At 47.8% G+C, this 22,701-nt stretch overlaps 2 protein-coding genes across 3 annotated transcripts; one reads left to right on the top strand and one right to left on the bottom strand.

Moving 5' to 3' along the window:
* The first annotated feature begins 129 nt into the window (after nucleotides 1–129).
* Nucleotides 130–4,607, top strand: foxa1 (forkhead box A1). The gene is made up of 2 exons (XM_057059459.1): nucleotides 130–843; nucleotides 2,204–4,607. The coding sequence occupies exons 1-2, from the start codon at nucleotides 778–780 to the stop codon at nucleotides 3,326–3,328; spliced, it is 1,191 nt and encodes a 396-aa protein (XP_056915439.1). The 5' UTR covers nucleotides 130–777; the 3' UTR covers nucleotides 3,329–4,607.
* Nucleotides 4,608–7,853: 3,246 nt separating this feature from the next.
* On the bottom strand, nucleotides 7,854–22,600 carry mipol1 (mirror-image polydactyly 1). Of its 2 annotated transcripts, none has more exons than XM_057059403.1 (13): nucleotides 22,425–22,600; nucleotides 21,981–22,072; nucleotides 18,497–18,599; nucleotides 17,736–17,873; nucleotides 17,036–17,141; nucleotides 16,752–16,857; nucleotides 16,334–16,460; nucleotides 14,159–14,192; nucleotides 13,898–14,068; nucleotides 11,244–11,291; nucleotides 9,946–10,025; nucleotides 9,540–9,731; nucleotides 7,854–7,978 (listed from the first exon to the last, which is right to left on the bottom strand). In XM_057059403.1, exons 1-13 carry the CDS (start codon nucleotides 22,523–22,525, stop codon nucleotides 7,912–7,914), a joined length of 1,365 nt encoding a protein of 454 aa, XP_056915383.1. In that variant the 5' UTR covers nucleotides 22,526–22,600; the 3' UTR covers nucleotides 7,854–7,911. The 2 variants fall into 2 exon arrangements, with proteins under 2 accessions (XP_056915383.1, XP_056915384.1); XM_057059404.1 differs by having other exon boundaries at nucleotides 11,256–11,291.
* Nucleotides 22,601–22,701: the final 101 nt, after the last annotated feature.

The following is a 22,701-nucleotide window of genomic DNA, read 5'->3' as shown; positions in this document are numbered from 1 at the left end:
GCGTGCGCGTTTGTTGAAGAGCTGTTCCTGACGAGCCCTCCTCTCTGCCGGAACCTGGACCACCTTCATGAGACAGACACGCAGGCGAGCCTGGAGGTCAGGACCAGGTCCCGGCCTTGCTTCTGGCTCAGGTCTTTGTGCTCTCGCATGGAGCCTGTCAGTCTGAAGAGGTGGGCGTGGCCGAGTGACAGGAGACTCACGACAGACCATAATTATCAGTGCAGAGCTTTTAGATAAAGATTTAGAGCCGCGTGAGTCACACAGGACCCGAACTTGACCCCGTGAAGGACCCGGGACCATTGATGAGATGTCACTCTAACCCGAAACACACGCGCGCGCGCGCGCAGGTGAGCACCCATCTGATTGGCTCAGAGCCAACATGAACTCCTCTGAAACTGGTTCCGAGCACTTCTGGACCATGAAGAAACCTGCGGGAGTTCGGGAGGTTCGTGCTCGCGCAGATCTGACCCAGGCCAGAAGGTTCTATCAGTACTGACCCAGTTTCATCAATACAACCAGAGACTTTGATCGACGTCTGCGTGTGTGAGTGTGTGCGTGTGTGTGTGTGTGTGTGCGCGCGCGTGTAGGAGGAGATCACGAGGGTTGGACCTGCAGGAGGAGGATCACATCAGTCCTCAGGTCATCCTCACCTCCTCCTCCTGACTCAGTCTCGCTCCTCTCGGCTCTGGACCGCTCGGCTCTGCTCGGCTCGGCTCAGAACGGCTTCACCTGGACCAGGTTAGAGACGGATCGGCGCGGGCGCTGCGGGCTCCCGTCATGCTGAGCGCGGTGAAGATGGAAGGACACGAAGCTCCGGACTGGAGCGGCTTCTACAGCGAGGAGGTGGGTGAACTTCAGCATCGGACCCGCCCGGAACCCGAACCCGCAAAAGTTTCTGGCGACAAAGTTTTTGAGAAAGTTTTCGATTGAAAATGTAAAAGTTATATACAAAAAAAACCCCAACCAACCAAACAAAAAAAGACAAAAATATTTTTTTTTTCTATATTATTAATTGAACAAAATAGAAAACAGAAAAATGGCAAAATGTTCAACCTAAAAATTCGACTAAATATAATTTGAAATGATTCCGTGTTTCTTCATTCTGCGCGAGATCAAACCGATCAAACTCCATTTTTTTATTTTATTTTATTAAACATTTACAAAAGGAAATAAAGGATTGGACGATCGATGTCGATAAATGATTTTATTTTTCCAGACACGAAAGCAACAAACAGCAGTAAAGACAAGTTATCCAATTTTATTTAACGAATGTGATAATCCACCGATAATAATTCGTAAACGAACGATCAGGGATCGATTTTTTTAATTAAACAACAACGCGAGAATACGACCGATACAACTAAAATAGGCAAAAACTTAAATAGGATCAAAAATATACCAAATTTTGTTAAGAATATGACTTTAAACTCGATCATTTCGATTTATTTTAATATCGATATCATTGATGTGAATTTTAATTCAGCATTATTGCCATATTAAACGATAATAACTATATTTAATTCATTGAAATGTCGATGTTAATTGATATTCATTATTATCGATGTTGTTAGTATTATAAAACTGTTTACAATTTCTGGTTCGATTATTTTTTTATATGTTTTCTGCTTAAATCGGATCTGGATCGGGAGATCACCTCATCGGAACCGGTGGGTAGAACCAGCAGAACTTATGTTGGGATTCAATAGCTCTGATGTCAGAGTTGTAAAAGATCCCGAGTTCTTATTTATTTCCAGAGCAATAAAAAAATGCATAAAAGTAACTGATCACTTGTTGATGTGATTAAAAAAATTGTCTTACAGAAAATGTCATTTATTTAAAAAAATCACTGATAATCAACTATGAATTAATTAATTTTTCCAAACAGGAATAATTAGCTGTTATTGTTTTCAGTCATAATTAATTATGAATTAATTCCCACTAAATCGACGCCTCCTTCTGTCGTCACCGAAAACTGAAACTATCATTTTCTTGGACTAATAACTTGATCAACTTGCTGATTTAAAAATCTTAGCGCAGAAATGAGTTCCCATCCAACTGTTTGGAGCTCTGGCTCTGGGTCCAGGTCCCGGGTCAGGGTCCGGGTCAGGGTCCGGGTCCGGGTCCGGGTCCGGGTCCGGGTCAGGGTCAGGGTCTGAGTCTGGGTCTCAGCCCCCTCAGCTCTGATTCTCTACTGTCCTTGCAGATGTACTCATCAATGGCCACTGGCATGGGCTCCGGCCTCGGCTCCATGGCCGGTTACATGTCCGCCAACGGTACCACATCCGGCTCCTTCAACATGTCGTACGGCGGCGCCGGTCTCAGCCCGGCTCCCGTGACTGGGATGAGCAGCTCGACTCCGGTGGCCATGTCGGGCCTCGGCGGCGGCATGCCATCGATGGGGGGGGCGCTGAGCCCGTCGCACATGAACTCGGTGCCGGCCCAGCAGGGCTCCATGGGCCTGAGTCCCTACGGGGGCATGAGCCCGTCGTCCAGCATGGCGTACGGCGGCAACGGAATAAACCGGGCCCGTGACAACAAAGCCTTCAGGAGGAGCTACCCGCACGCCAAGCCTCCGTATTCCTACATCTCGCTCATCACCATGGCGATCCAGCAGGCTCCCAGCAAGATGCTAACGCTGAGCGAGATCTACCAGTGGATCATGGACCTTTTCCCCTACTACCGGCAGAACCAGCAGCGCTGGCAGAACTCCATCCGGCACTCGCTGTCCTTCAACGACTGCTTCGTGAAGGTGTCGCGCTCGCCAGACAAACCGGGCAAGGGCTCCTACTGGACCCTGCACCCGGACTCCGGGAACATGTTCGAGAACGGCTGCTACCTGCGGCGCCAGAAACGGTTCAAGTGCGAGAAGAAGACGTCGCTGAAGTGCGACGGCAGGAAGGACGAGGGCGGAGGAGCGTCTCCGTCGGGGGACAAACCCGCCGGACTCCTGCTCGCCTCCCCGCTGCCCTCCTCCAGCCAGGCGGCCTCGCCCCCGGGCCTGGACCTTCACGGGGGGACCGCGGACCTAAAGGTGTCCAGTTCCCAGCTCCTCTCCTCGCTGTCTCTGCCCCCCCACTCAATGGCACACGAGTCCCAGCTGCACCTAAAGGGAGATCCCCACTACTCCTTCAATCACCCGTTCTCCATCAATAATTTGATGTCCTCCTCTGAGCAGCAGCACAAACTGGACCTAAAGGCCTACGAGGCGCTGCAGTATTCCTCCTACAGCACCGGGGGCCCGTCTGGGCTCGGAGGCAGGAGCATGGAGTCCTTGGAGGCGACCTACTACCAGGGGGTGTACCCCAGACCGCTCCTCAACACCTCGTAGTAGGAGGTGCTCCTCCCGTTCGGATGTTTACTCCCTGCATGCAGCGGCGCCGGACTTCCTGTCTGACTGTGATGGACTCTGAAACGGACTCCGACACTGTGACCAAACCAGGGCCGAAGGAGTCCAGCTGCGTAAACTGGTCCCAGATCATTGAATGTGAAACAACGAGAAAAAAAAAAGAAAAAAAAAAAGATTGAAAACGGTCGAAGTGACCGACGTGGAACCTGTTCGCCAACTGTAAACATGAACAAACGACGCATGTTTAAAACCACGAATGAATTTTTTAATTTTTTTTTTTTTTACTTAATAAACTTGTTCATTCTGCTCAGACTCAGAGTCGTGACCACGAAGATCACGTGTGAATATCGGAGGCCACGGCTCAATTTAACCCTCTTAAGATTATCTGACCACTTCCTGTTGGACTGTGAAGCTCCAAAGGTCAAAGGTCAGTAGGTGAGGACGGTGATGTTGTTGGCATGGTGACTGGGGTCGGTCTATTTTGATCAGTTATGAAGTGTGTGTTTTTTTTCTCACGACCTTGTCTGTCCCCCTGCTGACCTCTGGGGGGGGTCATGACCCTCACAGCGAGAGAGCGCCACCCACATCAGAGACTGGATCTTATCAGTCCCCGATGGGATTCAAGTTTACGAGCGAGAAATCCTGAAAAACAGTATTGATGAGCCTGCGAGACGGAACCGATGCGGCATTGATGCAGGAGAGCTGCAGGACCGGTGTGGTACTGGTGCGGTACTGGTGCGGTACTGGTGCGGTACTGGTGCGGTACTGGTGCGGTACTGGTGCGGGACATGAGCCACACAACTGCTAATTAACCAGTATTCCTTAATCAATAATGATGGACTCAAGGTCAAAGTTCATGTCATGGTTTTACCTGCAGGTGACACTCAGGGACAATCAGCAGATATTTGTTGATTAATTTTATCAGACGTATCGATTAAAGGCGATCACACAGGATCTTTGTTGGGAACTCTCACTCCGAGTGTAAAAATGGAACACTTTATGTCTGTATATTTAAACTCCATTATTATTATTATTGTTATCATTATTATTATTATTGTTGATTGTTACGTGCATGAATGAATGAAGCAGGGGTCAAAGCTACTGAAAAACACTGAGCTCCTCTTCCTCGCCTTCATCCTTCCCCATGAGGAAGGACATGAGGAAGGACATGAGGAAGGACATGAGTGTGTCTGTTTCCTGTCGCATGCCTTTTCTTAACTTATTTTGTCATTGAAAAATAAACGACTGTACAAAACCGAAATGCCCAAACGCGATTTGTCGCTTCATTAATGAGGAATCTTGTTAATGACCGTGATGATTGAGGAAGGGTGACGTCACTGCAGCGCTTCGGTAAAGATTCGAATAATAATCTCATCCGCAACCGGATTATGTTACCGGAAGTTTACAACTAGTTTACTAGTTTATGACAGACAGACAGACAGACAGACAGACAGACAGACAGACAGACAGATCCTCTATCCCGGCTGTTCCTTCGCTCCTCGCGCTGATCGCGGAGCCGCGGCCTCATTAACGCACGTCGGAACTACCGTGCGCGCGTCCACGTCAATCAACTTGTCAGTTTTAATTTGTTTAGAGGCCCCCACCTAATTAATTTACTAATAATCCAGATTAATATAAACTAAAATACCGGACTTGATCACGAGGCCCCGTGGAGCCGCGCGCGCTTTGGATCCACCGGGCCAAAGTGATCGGAACGCCCGAATATTTAACGTTAGTTTGGTTTCAATATTATAAAGAATATAGTGATACAAAAAACCCAAATGTGGAATTGAAAGTCTTCAGTTTGTCTTTAATGATAAAAACAGCGATGAAACAAACTGTAATCTGCTGTAAATGATGAAATATTTGACGTTTCTGTCCGATTTTACTGGTTCGTTCATCAGCTCCAAAACCAAAAACACCAAGAATGAATTGAAAAATATCTACAATAATTATCTGAATGCTAAAAAAATATTGAATTCGTAATGAATAATTGTAAACGATTTTAAGTGATTAAACTATTAATTAATGACGATAGATTTAGTATTTTACACTGATTTTATTACTGATTTTTTAAATCCAAAAAACCCCAAAAGATTAAAAACAAATACAGTCCATGAAAATATAAATAAATAAATAAATAAATCCTTCGACAAGAAGAACCTGCTGTTATGTTTGATTACAAATAGAGGAACAAAATTAATCAATGTTACTGTGAATGAAATAAAATAAAAAACCACAAAATTAAAAGGATTTCAAATCTGATGTTTTGGAAATGTAATCTAATATTTTGACATGTTATTTTTAAACCCAAATATATCAACATATAATTGTCTATTTAACTAAATTAAAGAACCTTTTTTATTACAGAAGCTGTCAGACATGAAGACTTAACTGGTCTGAATGGTGTGTGTGGACCCGGAGTCGGTCTAACTGGTCTCTAACTGGTCTCTAACTGGTCTTTCTACCACCCAGTCTTCAGTAATATGAACCATATGTTCCCGGCAGGCAGAACGGGGCCACTTGTGGCACTCAGGTGGTGGCGGCGGCCCCTCGGCCTCTTTTTGTCTGTGTGGGCCTTATGGAGGAACATGAGGGCCACAAAGCGGCGGCCTCGGCCTCTTTCTTCTCCTCGCTTTTTATTCTCCCACGAAAAAAAAAGTGAGGAGCAGGGGCCCCGGGGCCACTAATGCCTTTTGATGGGGATTGGAATTAATTATTCCAACAACACAATTGTGCTGCAGCGAGAAAAGAGCAAAGAAATCCCCGGAGAAGAAAAGAGGACGATCAAAGTGGAGAGAGAAAGGGCGAGAGACCCTGAGAGTGGGGGGTGGGGGGGGGGGGGGAACAGTCAGAGAGAGAGAGAGAGAGAGAGAGAGAGAGGAGAGAGAGAGAGAGAGAGAGAGAGAGAGTCAAAGAGGGAAAGACAGGAGAGAATGCGAGACAGAGTAAGAAACAGAGTGAGAGAGAGTGGGTGAGAGAGTGAAAGAGAGAGAGAGACAGTGTGCGCACACACACACACACACACACACACACACACACACACACACGTGTGGAGTTTGGAACAAGCAAAATCAGTTTTTCTTCAGAAAAAATACAAGATTTTCATCTGCAGGATTAAAGGGAGGACACCCAAGTCGACCACTAGTGGTTCACTGTGACCATGGAAACCAGTCAGTGGGGGTACAGGGGAGAACACACACACACACACACACGCACACACGCACACAACACACCACACACACACACACACAAATCACGTATCTTGCTCTCATTGTTTTGGTAGATGAGATAGATTCCACACCTGTGAGCTTTGGACAGACGGACAGATAGACAGATGGGAGGACAATGGATTAATGGATGGACTGAGGGATGGATGGATGGATGATGGATGGGAGGATGGATGGATGAGTGGATGGATGGTTGATGGATGGATGGGTGGTGGATGGATGGATGGGTGGATGGATGGGTGGGTGGATGTATGGGTGGTTGGTGGATGGATGGGTGGATGGATGGATGGGTGGTTGGATGGGTGGTTGGTGGATGGATGGATGGATGATGGATGAGTGGATGGATGGTTGGTGGATGGATGGATGGATGATGGATGAGTGGATGGATGGTGGTGGATGGATGGATGGATGGATGGATGATGAGTGGATGGATGGTTGGTGGATGGATGGATGATGGATGGATGGATGATGGATGAGTGGATGGATGGATGGATGGATGGATGGATGAGTGGATGGATGATGGATGGATGGATGATGGATGGATGATGGATGGATGGATGATGGATGGATGGATGATGGATGGATGGATGGTGGATGGATGGATGGATGATGGATGGATGGGTGGATGGATGGGTGGTTGGTGGATGGATGGATGGATGAGTGGATGATGGATGGATGATGGGTGGAGGTCTGTGCTCAGGCTCTGGGACGCCCTGATCGTAAATAAAGATTCAACACGTCTCCACGGTAACAAATCGTTAATAGGTCAAATTTTTGGTCGACATGCAGAAATTTGTCATCTTTCACACTCATTTGTGCTTTTAGCCTCTTTTGTTGACATCTTTGTTATTAAAACCCAAAGTATTAGGACCAGTTATGTAATTAAGATTATTAGTTATGTCATTAAGACGTTATTAACCAAAGTAAATGCCATCTTTACCTCTAAAGCAAAAATTAAAAATGTTTAAAGTTTCTTTTTCAGTTGAGAAGATCTGAAGAAGAAGAAGAAGAAGAAGAAGAAGAAGAAGAAGAAGAAGAGAAGGAAGAGATTGAGAGCGGAGGAACTGAAGGAGAGCGGAAGAGAAGGAGGAAGAGGAGAGGAGGAGATAAAGGACGGGGAGGGAAGGATGATGGGAGGGAAGGATGATGGGAGGGAAGGATGAGGGGAGGGAAGGATGAGGGGAGGGAAGGATGAGGGAAAAGAGGAAGAGATCTGAGGGAGGAGGAAAAGGAACTTTGTTCCTGAAGCAGCTTGGGAATAAAAACTCACTCTGATGTTCATCAAATCAGGTCTTTATTAAACTGGGTTCATCTAAAGAGGAGGACAGGAGCTCCTCAGATGACGGCTCGGACGCTCCCCGTCCCCACCTTCTTCCTCAGGACGTCGACCAGACGCTCCAACCTGAGGAGAACCAAGAGGAGGGTCGGAACCAGAACCAGAACCAGAACCAGAACCAGAACCAGAACCTTGCTGTCAGTCCAGAACTTTATCACTCGAACACAAGTTTATCAGTGTCAATGAAAATCCTCCCAGAGACAAACTCACCCTCCCCCCCACCCCCCCCCCCCACCCCCCCACCCTCAGTGCCCCCCCTCACTCACTCCCCCCCACCCCCCCACCCTCTGTGCCCCCCCTCTCTCCCTCGCTGCCCATCCAAAACTAAATTAAAGGAGCTGTCTGTAATAACCCCCCTCCCCCACTTCAGAACAAATATTCCTCTCTGACTGTTCGGGATCTGGGGAGGCTCTTCAGCAGCAGCTGCCCCCCCACTGACAGCCAAATTACAGCGGCAGATTTGAGGACGGCGCGGAATGCAGACGGACGAGTTAAGCTGCTTTCATCATGAATCTCATCCCTTCGTCTTCAGTGTGATGAGATGAGAAGCAGCAGAAGAAGAAAGAGCGCTGTCCCGCGCACGCGGAAATCTGAAGGATTAATTCTTCCGATCGACTCGGCAGCATCGAAGCGCACCTGCGGAATACCAATCAGCCCGGTGTCAGTGAACACATCATCAGGGACTCTGCAGACCGACTGTCAGTGAACACATCATCAGGGACTCTACAGACCGACTGTCAGTGAACACATCATCAGGGACTCTACAGACCGACTGTCAGTGAACACATCATCACTGAGTCTACAGACCAACTGTCAGTGAACACATCATCACTGAGTCTACAGAACAACTGTCAGTGAACACATCATCACTGAGTCTACAGAACAACTGTCAGTGAACACATCATCACTGAGTCTACAGAACAACTGTCAGTGAACACATCATCACTGAGTCCAGAGACTGACTGTCAGTGAACACATCATCACCACCTCTACAGACTGAATGTCAGTGAACACATCATCATTGAGTCTACAGACTGACTGTCAGTGAACACATCATCACCACCTCCACAGACCAATTGAGGTGTAAACACATTTCCATAATTTCAGCTGAACAACTGACATGAACACATTATCAGTACCTGTACAGACCAATTGTCAGTGAACAGATCATCAGTACCTGTACAGACCAATTGTCAGTGAACACATCATCAGTACCTGTACAGACCAGTTGTCAGTGAACACATCATCAGTACCTGTACAGACCAATTGTCAGTGAACACATCATCAGTACCTGTACAGACCAATTGTCAGTGAACACATCATCAGTACCTGTACAGACCAGTTGTCAGTGAACACATCATCAGTACCTGTATAGACCAATTGTCAGTGAACACATCATCAGTACCTCTACAGACCAACTGTCAGTGAACACATCATCAGTACCTCTACAGACCAATTGTCAGTGAACACATCATCAGTACCTGTACAGACCAATAATCAGTGAACACATATTCTCTCCCTCTACTGACCAACTTTCAGAGAACACACCTTCAAAATCTCAGTAGACCTCCCCCCTAGACACACACTTTGATTTAAACATGTTGTCATAGCAACAGCACCATCTCACCTGCGGACTCTTTCCTTGGCTTCTTGCTCTGCTCCTTGACAGCGCTGAAGTTCCGCCTCCAAGCTTTCTTTATCGTTAGACAACAGCTCCAGCTGCAGAAGCAGAGATGGGTCGTGTGGGTGCAGGGTCTGACCTGCTGTAGAGGGGTTCTCCGTGGGCAGCGAGGGGGGAGATGTCAAGACATCCTCACAGCTGTGAGAGGAGGGAGGAAAATAAGGAGCATGATAAAACTGCGATCCAGTAAAAACACATTGAGGTTTCTTTTACAACAGGTCCACAGCAGGTTCCGCCCTCTTAGCTGCAGCACTTAGACCTGCTAACATACACCTCTAGTGTCCATATCAACAGTATACGGCAGCCATTGTTGTTTTGATCAATGGGTAAAGCAAATGTGAAGATTTCTGACCTTTGATGGACATTCAGCACGCCCATCCCTGCTTCCTGCAGCGTGCTGCTTCTCTTTCTGTGAAGCCTCGGTGGCTGCTCCTGATTGGATGAGACACATGTCAGTCAGCGCACCAAATACAGGCGGCTAATTTTCGCAGGACCAATGGTCACGGCTGACATTGGTTGCCAGATTTGTGAATTAGCTACCGTTTGCTCTTTTCAAAGTTTTGCTAAGTCAGATCGAACACAACCTTTCTCCTCCAGCGCCTCAGTGTTTCTGATCCAACAGTGAGGACCTGATCCTGACCTCCTCCTCCTGCGAGGTTGCCAGTATAAAGCGAGACATCAAAGGAGAAACTGAAACCAGAGAGTCAATATGTGTTTTCTCCTGCAGAGAGGAGATGCTTCAAAGGAGACGCTCATTATTCATCACCTAATTTACAAGTGAGGAGGAGCGACCTTTAACAGGAGGTGAATACAACGCTGTGTTCTCTGGAGAACGTGAGGAGGAGGTCTGAAAGAAGGAGGCAGGAGGTGACAGGAAAAAGTGTGAGGACCTCCTCTGACCTTTAACAGTTAAATGAGCTTGCACTATGACCTGCTGTTATTGGGGAAAAAGTAAAAGTTAGGATTCTAAATATGGGTTGAAGTTCATGGTTAAACCCACCCCGCAAACAGGTTTCAGGTTTTGTTGTTTTGGTCTCCGACAGTCTGTCAGATTATTTCATAGCAGCTGTTGGTGTTTGTGACAGAAATTAAAAAGCTCGCCAGGCTTTAATCCCCCTGGAACCCCCCAGCCTCATTAACTGACTTTGTAGAGAAAAAAAAAACCCTGCCTGAGTGCTACATTAATAACAAATCTGAATATATTTGAGAAAAAAAACAGGCAGAACTGAAGAAAAGCAGACAACAGGCCAGGAATTTGACAAATTCCTGCTCCACTGATGAGCAACTCACAATGAACACGTGAGCAGCTCCCTGTCCGGGTACGGCAGGAAGCTCCCTCTCTACTGTACGATGGAGCTGAAAACCTTCATCAGTCTGGGTACACAAGGATCACCCACCCAGAGGTTCCTCTAACCTTCATGGCTGCAGGCCTTCCCCTCCTCTCCACTGACATCATTGCTGCACACTGACCTCTGACCCCACTCACTTCTTATTAAAATAACCAGAAATTCAAACAACCCTGAAGAACATGAACTGACCTCAGGCCTGTTTCAACTGGATTCATGTGTCAATCGATCTTAAGCTGACCCCGTTAGACGTTAGATTTCATACAAGCAGACACACAATTTGAATAAGAGGAAACGTTGTTACCTCATTTCTCACCTGCTCCAGCACCAGACCCTGCTCCAGACGTTTACACTGCAAATACACAAGGTGCACACACACACACACACACACACACACACACACACACACACGCACAGATCAGAGTTTTGCTTTGGTGGATGTTGACTCTAAATGTGGAACCATGTAAAACAGCTGCCTCGGTCAGGTGAACCTGAGCAGGTGCCTTTTAATTCCAATTCATCTCATCCGTTTCTTCTATTGTTTGTTTTAATTGATTTACACTTGGAACGCCAAATCTCTTAACTCTAATTATGTTATATTAACCGTGTAATTACCTGATCTTAACTCAATAACGGCAGCTATCAGAGGAGAGAGGCAGAGGCAGAGAGAGGTAGCCGATGAATGCGAGCAAATCTCACACTTTCTAATATTTCCCAGAAGTCTCAGCTGCACCAGCGAGATAATCCTAAGAGATGAAGAGAGGGATGGAGGGACTGGCTAGCAGTGCGGAGGTGGGGTGGGGGGGGGTCCTCCAGCATGGAGTACTCTCTTCTCAGCCTCCTCTGGGGATTACAGCTGCATTGAAACATTTCAACGTGTCGCCACGGCGAGCAGGGGTGGGATTAAGGTGTTACTATGGAGGGGTGGTGTTAAAGCAGAGAGGTGTGGTGTTAAAGATGGCCGAGCCGTCGCATCGGCGAAGGTTAGCGCCATAACAATAACAGCCTGGGCGGCACCAACGAAGAAGACCGACGGGGTTGGCAGAGACAGGCTCACACATCGACATACAGGCTGCACGCACGGAACATCATCGGAACGTGTTACGCTCCAGCCGTTTCCGCCCCGTTGAGTTCAGCGATTCGTCGTGGGCCAACATTTACTCCGCTAATTCTATGTACTTCAGAGGAGAAATACTCCATCGTGTCCAGCGATGCTGTCACAGCTGCCGCCGTTGTTGCTGCCTCCCTCCTGCCGGCTTGATGACTGGTTCTTTTCCATTATGACCACTTATTAAAGGGGAGGAGGTGAAACTTCTGAGCCTCCACCTGCTCCATATTCCTGCGCTTCACTCTAACTGTCATCCCTCCATCAGTCCTCCGTCTACTCTCCCCTTTCTGATCCTCCCACAGTGAGTGGGATATGAATCCAGATGAATTGTGGGTAATGAATTCTGGACTCTGCAGGTTTTGGTAATAATCTCTGAAAGTGAACTTAAATATTAATCAGCCGCGGAGAAGATCTGATCTCATCTTCAAAATTAAACTTTTCAAATCTTATGAAAATTAACTTATTAACTCATAATGTTCTGTAAATGAGTCAAAAAATGCGTCCTCCTCATTTACATGACAGAAATCCGATGGTCTGTACGAAGTGTCTAATGTCGAGTCAGATTCACGAATCCAAGCCTGAACGGAGGGAGCTTACGGAGAGATGAGGACATTTGTTTTTAGCCGTCACATTTGTCTGCGGGGGGGGAAGAATGATGCTGGCAGGAAAAGAGTGTCTTGCTTCATCGCTCGTCACTTTGATTTAATTCTGAAAACATTTTGCTAATGATCAGGTGACATTCGGAATGATGTCATTCAAATGTGGAGGCTGCTCTCCGCCTGAGGATATTTGCTGCTTCTATATGCAAATACGTCATTCTGAAATCCTCTGTCTCTCTCTCTCACACACACACACAGACACACACGCGCGTGTATAAACAGCAAGCATTCAGCAAACATCGGCTCATCAGGTCGGCTCGATCTGACAGTCAATATTTGTCTGTGGACCGTTTATTTTTCACGGTGTTCAAAATATTCATGTTCACATTTAAACTCAAATATTTGGCAGCGAGGCTGACGAGGCCACCTCAACCCTCCGATGGTGCTTCCATGCAGAGCTGTGCGCTGTGCTGCACCGAGCAGGTTAAAGAGACGACAGAGGCTGGAGTGAAACTGAAACCGCAGGAGGACAAGGCTGATGAGCCAGCTGGTGTTTAGAAAACCACTGAACCTGGCGAAAAGCCCTGGGCCTCAGCCTGGGCCTGGGTCTGGGTCTGGGTCTGGGCCTGCACCTGGGTCTGGGTCTGAGCCTGGGTCTGGGTCTGGGTCTGAGCCTGGGTCTGGGTCTGGGTCTGGGTCTGGGTCTGGGCCTGGGTCTGGGTCTGGGTCTGGGTCTGGGTCTGGGGATGCACCTGAGCCTGAGCCTGAGCCTGAGCCTGAGCCTGGGTCTGGGTCTGGGTCTGGGTCTGGGTCTGGGTCTGGGCCTGGGCCTGGGCCTGGGCCTGGGCCTCAGCCTGGGCCTGGGTCTGGGCCTGCACCTGGGTCTGGGCCTGGGCCTGGGCCTGGGCCTGGGCCTGGGCCTGGACCTGGGTCTGGGGATGCACCTGAGCCTGAGCCTGAGCCTGAGCCTGAGCCTGAGCCTGAGCCTGAGCCTGGGTCTGGGTCTGGGTCTGGGTCTGGGTCTGGGTCTGGGCCTAAGCCTGAGCCTGGGTCTGGGCCTGGCCCTGAGCCTCAGCCTGGGCCTCGGTCTGGGTCTGGGCCTGGCCCTGAGCCTCAGCGTGAGCCTCAGACTGGGCCTGGGCCTGGGCCTGAGCCTGGGTCTGTCCTCCAGCCTGGTCACACCACTGCTCCAGCAGCCGACTCATCAAGTGTTCATACAAACCTGAGGTGACCGAAATGAGCCCCCATTACCTTAAAGATGGCAGCGTCTCTTTCCTCCATCACAGCCTTCATCTCCTGGGTCACGATGTCATGTCTCCGCTGCTTTGCCCGCTGTAGATGCTGAAGCAACGCTGAACCAGACTGTTGGACTTCCTGAACCGATTCCGCGTCGCAAACGCACTGAAGAAGGTCATCAACCTCCTGGACAAACCACGAGACGTTGAACAGAGAAGTGAAGCCAGCTGGAACCCCAGGAGCAGGTAGAGGAACCAGAGTTAAAAGAACTGTTACCATGTCAGAGTTGTCGAGGAGAAAGTTGTCCAACCTGAACGAGGACAACGCAGGTGTTAGTTTTAAGGCTCATCGAATCCCAATTCACTTCAGTTCAAGCATCTTTATAGTCCAGATGCTCTCTGGAGTCTTTACAGATATCCTGAGTCTGGCCCTTTCTTGAATATAGTGTTTTATTTGTTATTTACAACTGGGAGTGGCCAATCTGGATGTCTAAATATCAGCATCTCTAAGGACCTTGTAGGTCAGGAGAAGGATTTTAAAGGCTGTTCTGGATTTGAGGAGCAGCCAGTGAAGAGAAGCCAGCACAGGAGTCATGTGACCTCTCTGGCTGCAGCATTTATGGTCAGCGGGAGGTTCTGACAGAATCTTTCAGACCTCCTGACAACACCGAATCACAACAGTCCAGCCTGCAGAGGACTTTGGGACTCTAATTTTTAAATAAATGTCAAAAGCCGGTTGCAGGAGGGTCTGATGGATGCCTACGCAGTACCGACTGCACTCATTTTACCTCCTGCTCCCTGCTGTCCTCCTCAACCTCATGCTGGAGGTATATGAGCGCTCCGGACTTTATTTGTCAGGCAGGCTGCCATGATGCTGGTCGAGAAGCTGCTAACAGCTGATCTCCTGCACCTCCTCCTGGGAGACTCTTTTCATTGAACTGCTGCTGTTTTTCTCTAATAAACTGTAATAAAGTGGTCGAGGCGGCAGAGCTCTGCAGGGAGTAGCAGGTAATGAAAGAACAGCCGCCTCCAATAAAATCTCCTAACACCCTGATTACAGCCCATCCAGCCTAGCTCACATACTCTCCTTCACCTCCTCATACGGCTCCTCCACCTCCTCCAGAGATTCCACGGCCAGAAAAACTTTACGATGAACACTTCAGATTACAGATTCTACTTGATTGAAGCCTTGCACCCCCCCCACCCCCCCTTACGCCACACAAATAAACCACACTTTACAAATTCAAACCCACATTTCCAGCCTGTAACTAAGACTGGAGTCACTGAAAGGGGAGTCAAAGTATTGATTCATCAATATTGGTCTGATTTTCTCAACTCAACATTGACAGCACCACTTGTGTCCTGCAGATGTTGCTGAACGATTAGATTGGGGGGGGGGAAAAAAAAAAATTCACCGAAAAGCATCAATCACCCGAACACGTGAGGAAACGCTGGCTTCAGCCTGACGCACGCAAAAACACACATGTTGACATACGGGAGAGTATAGAACGCCTCCCGCGGTTAAGAAGACACACACCTGACAGATGGAACATGCTCCTCCATATTCTCCCCTTCATAAAGACGACCGTGGCCTCCAATATCAATTACCTTCTGGTGTGGGGGAGGTGTTACAAAAAGAGGAGGGGTGTCTCATCTTTAATTAGATTTTCTGGTCAATTTGGTAGCTCAATAAAGAGGATAGCTCATTTTATAGCCATTCAAAAGACAGCGGAGAAGCAGGAGCAGAGGAATAATGTCATAATTTAATTAATAAATGAGAAAAGTTTGACCTGCTCCGCACATTAATTGTCACGACGAGTTATTGAAATGCAACCAAACTGAGGAGTTTGCTGGCGTCTTAGTTCCTATCAACACAATAAACATGTACAGTCAAGTGAAAAAGGCCCCTCTGAAAGCCACTCTGATGTTTTTCAACATTCGTAATGATGAAAATTTAACATTAAATTTAACAGAACCGAGAAATTAAAAATACAAATTAAAAATGGCTAAAATCCCACACAGGCGGACCCCCGTCCTGGTGGGGAACACTGAAAGCTCTGCAGGCGACAGTCAGCAACATTTACAAGACTCTTCTCATCCCTCTTTCACAGAATCTTTTAATATTTTGCTATCATTGCTGCTTCTTTCTGCCATTTCCCTCCTGCGTATTTTAAATTGTGATGCAGGAATTGGAGACTCCGTGGTCTTAAAACTAGCCACCTTATCTCCTCTTTCTATCGTCCCCCTGCTCTCCATCCCTCCTTCACCTCCTCCTGTACCCATCTGTCCATCAGAAGGGAGCTCCCATATGAGCCTGGTCCTGCTCAGGGTTTCTCCTTGTTCAAAGCACTTTTTCCTTTTGTGTGTGTGTGTGTGTGGTGTGTGTGTGTGTGTGTGGTGTGTGTGTGTGTGTGTGTGTGTGTGTGTGCGTGTGTGTGTGTGTGTGTTTTACTGTGAGGCCTGCTGGAGTTGACGTGCATGAAGAACAGCCTCGTCTCTCTCCTCATTGGCCAGCAGGAGTCGTGACATCAGAGCCTGATCTCTGTCTTTCTGAGCAGCGAGAACCTCCTCTAACACACCTGAGGACAAAGTCACCAAACAGAAATAGTTTCCCCTCTACAAATCTCATTTTTAAAAATTAATTTCTACAGTAATCCCGCTGAATTAAACACACACACACTATCAATATTACGTCCGACTGCAGGCTAAACAAACAGTTATTTGCTCAACAACAAATGTTAATTGTCACCTCGATCCTGATGATTCTGCGTGTGTTTGCATTAAACAGTGTGCATAATTTAAATATTTAAGAAGTCAGCGTCAGATCAAATCCTTATTAAGAGGAGAGTAAACATACACCTCCTCCTAACCTGCAGCTCTCTCCCAGCTTTGGGCCTCCCTCTGCTCCTCCCTCAGCTCCTCCTCCACCTCCTTCCTCTGAAGCTCCTTCTCTTTGTGCACTAGCCGATCCAGCAGCTGGAACAGTCAATCAATCAATCAATCAATCAATGGGAGACAGGACAGTAGGACAGGACAGGACAGGACAGGACAGTAGGCCGCACGTCGCCCCTGACAACGGCGCTCCAGCTCCAGAGGGACGTACAGCCGTAGGTGTAGTTTATCGCCTAAACGACACGCCAGGAAGTGCTTGTACCTGCTTGTTGTCGCTCCTCACGGCGTCCAGCTCCTTCAGTAACAATGAGATGTTTTTGTCTCTGTCGGGAGGTGTAATTGCTCCAACGATGACCTCCTGATGACAGCTGAAGAAATAACCTCCAGTCAAATGACGTCACCGCATGCGTGCGTGTGTGTGTGTGTGTTTTCAGCAGCACGGTCGGCCGGCTGTGGCTGTCGCCCGTGTAGTAGGTTCAGATGTTTAACATGACGCCTTATGAGATGAGCGGTTTTAATAATCAGTGGGTGTGATTCTCTTGTCTCGTGTTAAAGGTCAGGCGGCTTCTTAACGTAATAAAGTGAGTAAATAAGGCGCTGCTCATACTGTCACTGTCATTCTCACTTTATTATATCAACTCTCCTCTTCTATGCTTCTATTTCGGTCCCCTCTCCAGACTAATCACATTCAAATTAATAGGTCACATTTTATTCAGTGATGCAACTCAGGCTTCATTTGGAAATCACCAAAAGACACAAAAACTAGAGATTAAAAGCAGCTGAAGTTTAATAAAAGGCAATAAAGTTTTTAATGAATCGACTGCCGAGATGCAGCGAATGCTTCCAATAAGGATCTCAAAGGCTGAACGGGCTCTTTTTATACCCGCTGCCGTGCACAGCGTGTGTTGTTCGGCTGGTTGTTTCGGTTGTGTTGGTGTCACCGATTATTGCTGCTGCCTGACCTGTCTCCGCTGTTGACCGGATGTTTTTGGACGGCAGGACGACCTCGGTCTCCTTCAGGTTCATCTCTGCTGCTCTCCGACTGGGGGACGTGATCGCGGGCGGACCGAAGATCCATCTTCCCTTCGCCTCCCGGCGACCTGAAGGAAACAATCATATAACCGGAGAGGTTCGGTCACTCAGCGACGCTTTTTTTTTATTAACCAGCCAGAAATTGCCTTTCATTGCAAATTCAAATTTGCTTTACTGACTTTACATTAAAATAAAAGAGGGCACAGACGTGCTGCCCCCTGGTGGCGGCCGTGTAGCCACAAAACCACCCGGACGGAGGCATCTAGCCAAAAATAAGGAAACAATCGCGGGCGTTGCATCAGTTGCTCGGCAGTTGCACCAGATTAGCTGAATTAGTCAACAGTCTGCACACAGATCCGTCTTCAGATCCACCGTTTGCGTACAAGGCCGGCTACACGTGCACGGTGATGTGAGGCGGCCGCTGGTACCGCTAAAGCTGTAGTCACGTGGCTGCTAGTGTGTCGGCACTGAAGCCCAACGTCCTGATCTTCAAAAAGATAAGAGTCATTTTCTAAAGGATCTTTGTGTCGTAAACACATATAAACGTGGTAATTACACCCTGTTGGTGTGAGTTATCATGGAGGCCAGAGCTACGGTTATAAAACCAGTATAATCATGAGAACTGTTATGTGTGAATACACATTTTAAGATATTTGCCGAGTCACCCAAGTCCACCATCCCATACATTTACCCTTCAGTGTGAGAGACTCCCGCTTTGTCGGTTCTGTACCCGTCAGGGCTCCGGATCGGCTCCGGCAGACGCCGCCGCAGCTCCGCGTTCACCTGGGGATTAGCTGAGGGAGGAGGAGGAGAGGGGTTACCTGGAGACACGAGAGGATGCGGTGACAACGCACCACCTGTCCGTCGGACTGTTGTGCTGCCTGTCTCGCTCTCGCAGAGTCATTAGCAGGCAGTAATCCTGTGGTAATGTTGAGCTTTCAAAAGCTTGCAGCTCATCAGCAGAACAAACACAGCTTTAATATCTCGTTAAGGCCTCGTTAAGAACAGTTAACAACTCTGGTTAAATAAACCACCAATCACAGCGTCGAGCCGCAGGTGTAATTAAAATGGAGTCAGACATCATGTTAAATGTTTAAGTCGAAAGTAAGCAACACAACACACTGGTGTGTGTGTGTGTGTGTGTGTGTGTGTGTGTGTGTTTAGGCAGCGGAGCGATGTTGACAAAACTCTTTCAAAATAAAACCCGATACATTTATTGCTCTTTTACCATTGACGGGTTTCCCAGTCTAACCAGTCCAGTGTTTACACCAGTACAACCGCAGTATCACCGACCCAGATGAAAGCACCTTCAAAGTGCCGCCGGGTTGGTTCCGGTCCCGGTCCCGCTGTAATGGGTTCCTTTATAAATCTCTTTACTTTGAAACTTTTCTCATTTCGCGCTGCCGTCTCTTGTGGACTCAGAGCTAATTGAGAATGGCAGATCATCTTATTATTCATGTACAATTACAGATGTGATAATGTGCTTAAATCCTTCTAAATGACCGTTCATGCCTCGCGCCTGCTTTGAAGTCTTGTCAAAAATTGAAAATCTGCAGAAAAAAGGCAAAAAGCAAAGGCCAATCAGGGGAGCGACCCACACGAATCAATGAGGAGAGGGCAGAGGAGGCCGCACCCCCCCATGTAATTTACACTCAAGTCCATTAATTTTTTAAGCTGTATTTAATATATTTTGTGCAGAAAGTTTGGTGCAGAGAGTGTCGGGTGTTCCAGCTGACAGCATGAATATTAATGACGGTGTTACGATGATTAAAGAGGCTTCAGCTCAAATCCAACACAATCCGCCCGTGATCCGCCCACCGCTGCTGCCGCCACATCGACGCACATGAATTTAGATATCCATATTAAGCCCAGGAGAGACGCGCACGTGCACGCACACACGCGCGCGCACGCTCATTTATTACTGCACACAAACAGGTCGTGAAGAACGACGGACAATAAACCTGCGTATTCAGCAAAGTCGTTCTTAAAGATCAATGGAGCGGCCACAGAACGCCGACGCAACAGTCGTTAGCATAGACAGGAGGTCGCACCTGTGGGGAGGACACAGGTGAGTCACATGAGTGATGAAGTCACAGGTGAGGCACACATGAGTGATGACATTACAGGTGAGTCACACATGAGTGAAGTCACAGGTGAGTCACATGAGTGATGAAGTCACAGGTGAGTCACATGAGTGATGAAGTCACAGGTGAGTGAAGTCACAGGTGAGGCACACATGAGTAATGACGTCACAGGTGAGTCACACATGAGTGAAGTCACAGGTGAGGCACAGCCAAGAGTGATGAAGTCACACATGAGTGAAGTCACAGGTGAGGCACACATGAGTGATGAAGTCACAGGTGAGGCACAGCCAAGAGTGATGAAGTCAGACATGAGTGAAGTCACAGGTGAAGCACACATGAGTGAAGTCACAGGTGAGGCACACATGAGTAATGACGTCACAGGTGAGTCACATATGAGTGAAGTCACAGGTGAGGCACACATGAGTGATGAAGTCACAGGTGAGTCACACATGAGTGAAGTCACAGGTGAGTCACACATGAGTGAAGTCACAGGTGAGTCACACATGAGTGATGAAGTCACATGTGAGTCACACATAAGTGAAGTCACAGGTGAGGCACACATGAGTGATGAAGTCACAGGTGATTCACGGCTGAGAGTGTCAGGTCACATTTAGAATTTTTGTGGTTTGGTCCAAAAGTCAATGAATGTATTCAGCCAGTTTGCTGGGTTCCACCACCAAAGGTCTTTGTTGGTCTTTAAAAAGAAGCGGAGCGGTTGGAGAACACGGGAGGTTGAGTCAGAACCACAGAATCTGCTGAATGGTTTGTAATGAAGGATTTAAAACGGACTCAATTCTGGTGCTGATTAACTGAGCTCAGCAGGAGAATACGGAGCTTCGGCAGCAACATCTCTAACGCCACAGTTGGGCGCCAACACAGATTAGAAGAACTTCACTTTGATTGGACAATAGATGAAAAACAATGTGCCATCGCGGACGAGAGACGACTCAATATAGATGATCAGAAAAGACCTGAAACACAAACAAATGCACATTCACACCCACACAGGAACCGCAGATACTTCGCTCTATTCAGACAAATTGAGTCTGGAGAAACCCTTATCCAACAATACGTGTGTGTGTGTGTGTGTGTGTGTGTGTGTGTGTGTGTGTGTGTGTGTGTGTGTGTGTAGACCACCCAGTCTGCAGATTAAACACAGTTCACACAAATGTCTTCCCCCCTTTCTATTCATTCACTCTTGGCCTCGCTCAGCTTTTGTTTTCATCTTTTGTCATGATATTAATCTACTCACGCGCCTTTGTCTGTGTGTGTGTGTGTGTGTGTGTGTGTAGCCACACATGCTCAGAATGTAGAAAACTGTGAGGCAGGAGTGTTGCAGGACTGAAAGTAAGGACCACATCTGTTTAATATAAATACAGATACAGAGACAATGCTCAGGGTGGACGGACGGACGGACGGACAGACATTTGGGCAGGATGGACACAGTTACTGGTCTAAGTGACGGCATAAATAGAGAGACAGCGCCCCCTTCTGGTTTCCTAAGCAATGCAGAGCTCAAAGCTGGTTCTTGTGAAGCTGTAGGTGGAGATGAAGGCAGACGCCATCATCTCCGCCTTACCTGGCCCTCCTCCCTTACCTGGCCCCCCTCCCTTACCTGGCCCCCCTCCCTTACCTGACCCCCCCTCCCTTACCTGGCCCCCCTCCCTTACCTGGCCCCCCTCCCTTACCTGGCCCTAACCGTCCAACCCGACTCCTGATTCTACAGCAACGCTGAAAGTTGGATCCATCTAGTTCAAATGAAGATGCTGTTCATCTCAGTCCTTAATTCAACCGTCTCAGACGTCTGACAAATACAGCAAAGTCCTCCAGAACCACATATTTGCATCTTTGTGAGGACTTTCGTGGACGTAACACTCCCCAGCACCTCACCCCAACATCACAAGTGTCTAAACCACATGTGAACCCTGGACTCAAGGTCATCAAACGCCTCACGACGTCATGACCGAGTTCTGTCCGCAGTCACGTGCGTTCAAACACTTTCAGCGTTTCTACTGCGTCAAAACGGGTTTGCAACATGTTGCTATGACAACAGGCTGTGCTGAAGATTTGGCAGTGGAAATGGGAGTTTACCTGAGTACATGTCTACCAGAGAGTCCCTGAGGTCCCTGCTTAGGGTCCACGATGACTTACTGGTCGTCAATGGACACTCTGAACTGGTTTGACTGGATAAATAAATATGAGACACACATTTGTACTTTTGCAGAAAAAGGTTGAAATGACAAACAGAAGGTCCTCACTTTGCTAGTGAAATGCATAATCTGGTCCTTGCTATGTAGCATGTACCAACACACACACACACACACACTAAGAAAACGCTGCTTTATGATCACATTGGCGCGATTCCTTAATGCCTCTAACAGCTCAGATTACCCAGCATTCCTCTGTTCCTTCATTATCAATAATCAGACCTCCTCACTTATGAATATTAATGTATTTTACAAACTAGCTGTTCGGTGATCAACTCTGCCAACTAGATCAGATGAGAAGGAGGAAACACACACTTCTGAATCTGACCTGTCTGCTTTGTCCCTCAGTTGCTGCTGCAAGTTGCTAATCTTAGCTTTTGCTCGTTGCAGAGCCACTTGGACATCTTCGGCCCTGCTGCTGGACGCCATCCACAAGCCTGACTGAAAACTCGTCTCTATGACAACGACTCTCACAGGTGGGGAATTGGTTGACGGGCAAAAAATGAAATATAGATGAGGTCAACGCGTCGCGTGACTCGGGTTTGGCTTCAGGTTTCATTGGTTACGCTGCCAAGGTCGCGACCTTCACAAATGTGACGGTATAA

This window comes from Takifugu flavidus, chromosome 16, assembly GCF_003711565.1.
Source record: "Takifugu flavidus isolate HTHZ2018 chromosome 16, ASM371156v2, whole genome shotgun sequence".
Lineage (NCBI taxonomy): Eukaryota > Metazoa > Chordata > Actinopteri > Tetraodontiformes > Tetraodontidae > Takifugu > Takifugu flavidus.
Note: the sequence above shows the minus strand (reverse complement) of the source record. Positions and strands in the feature narration are given on the sequence as shown.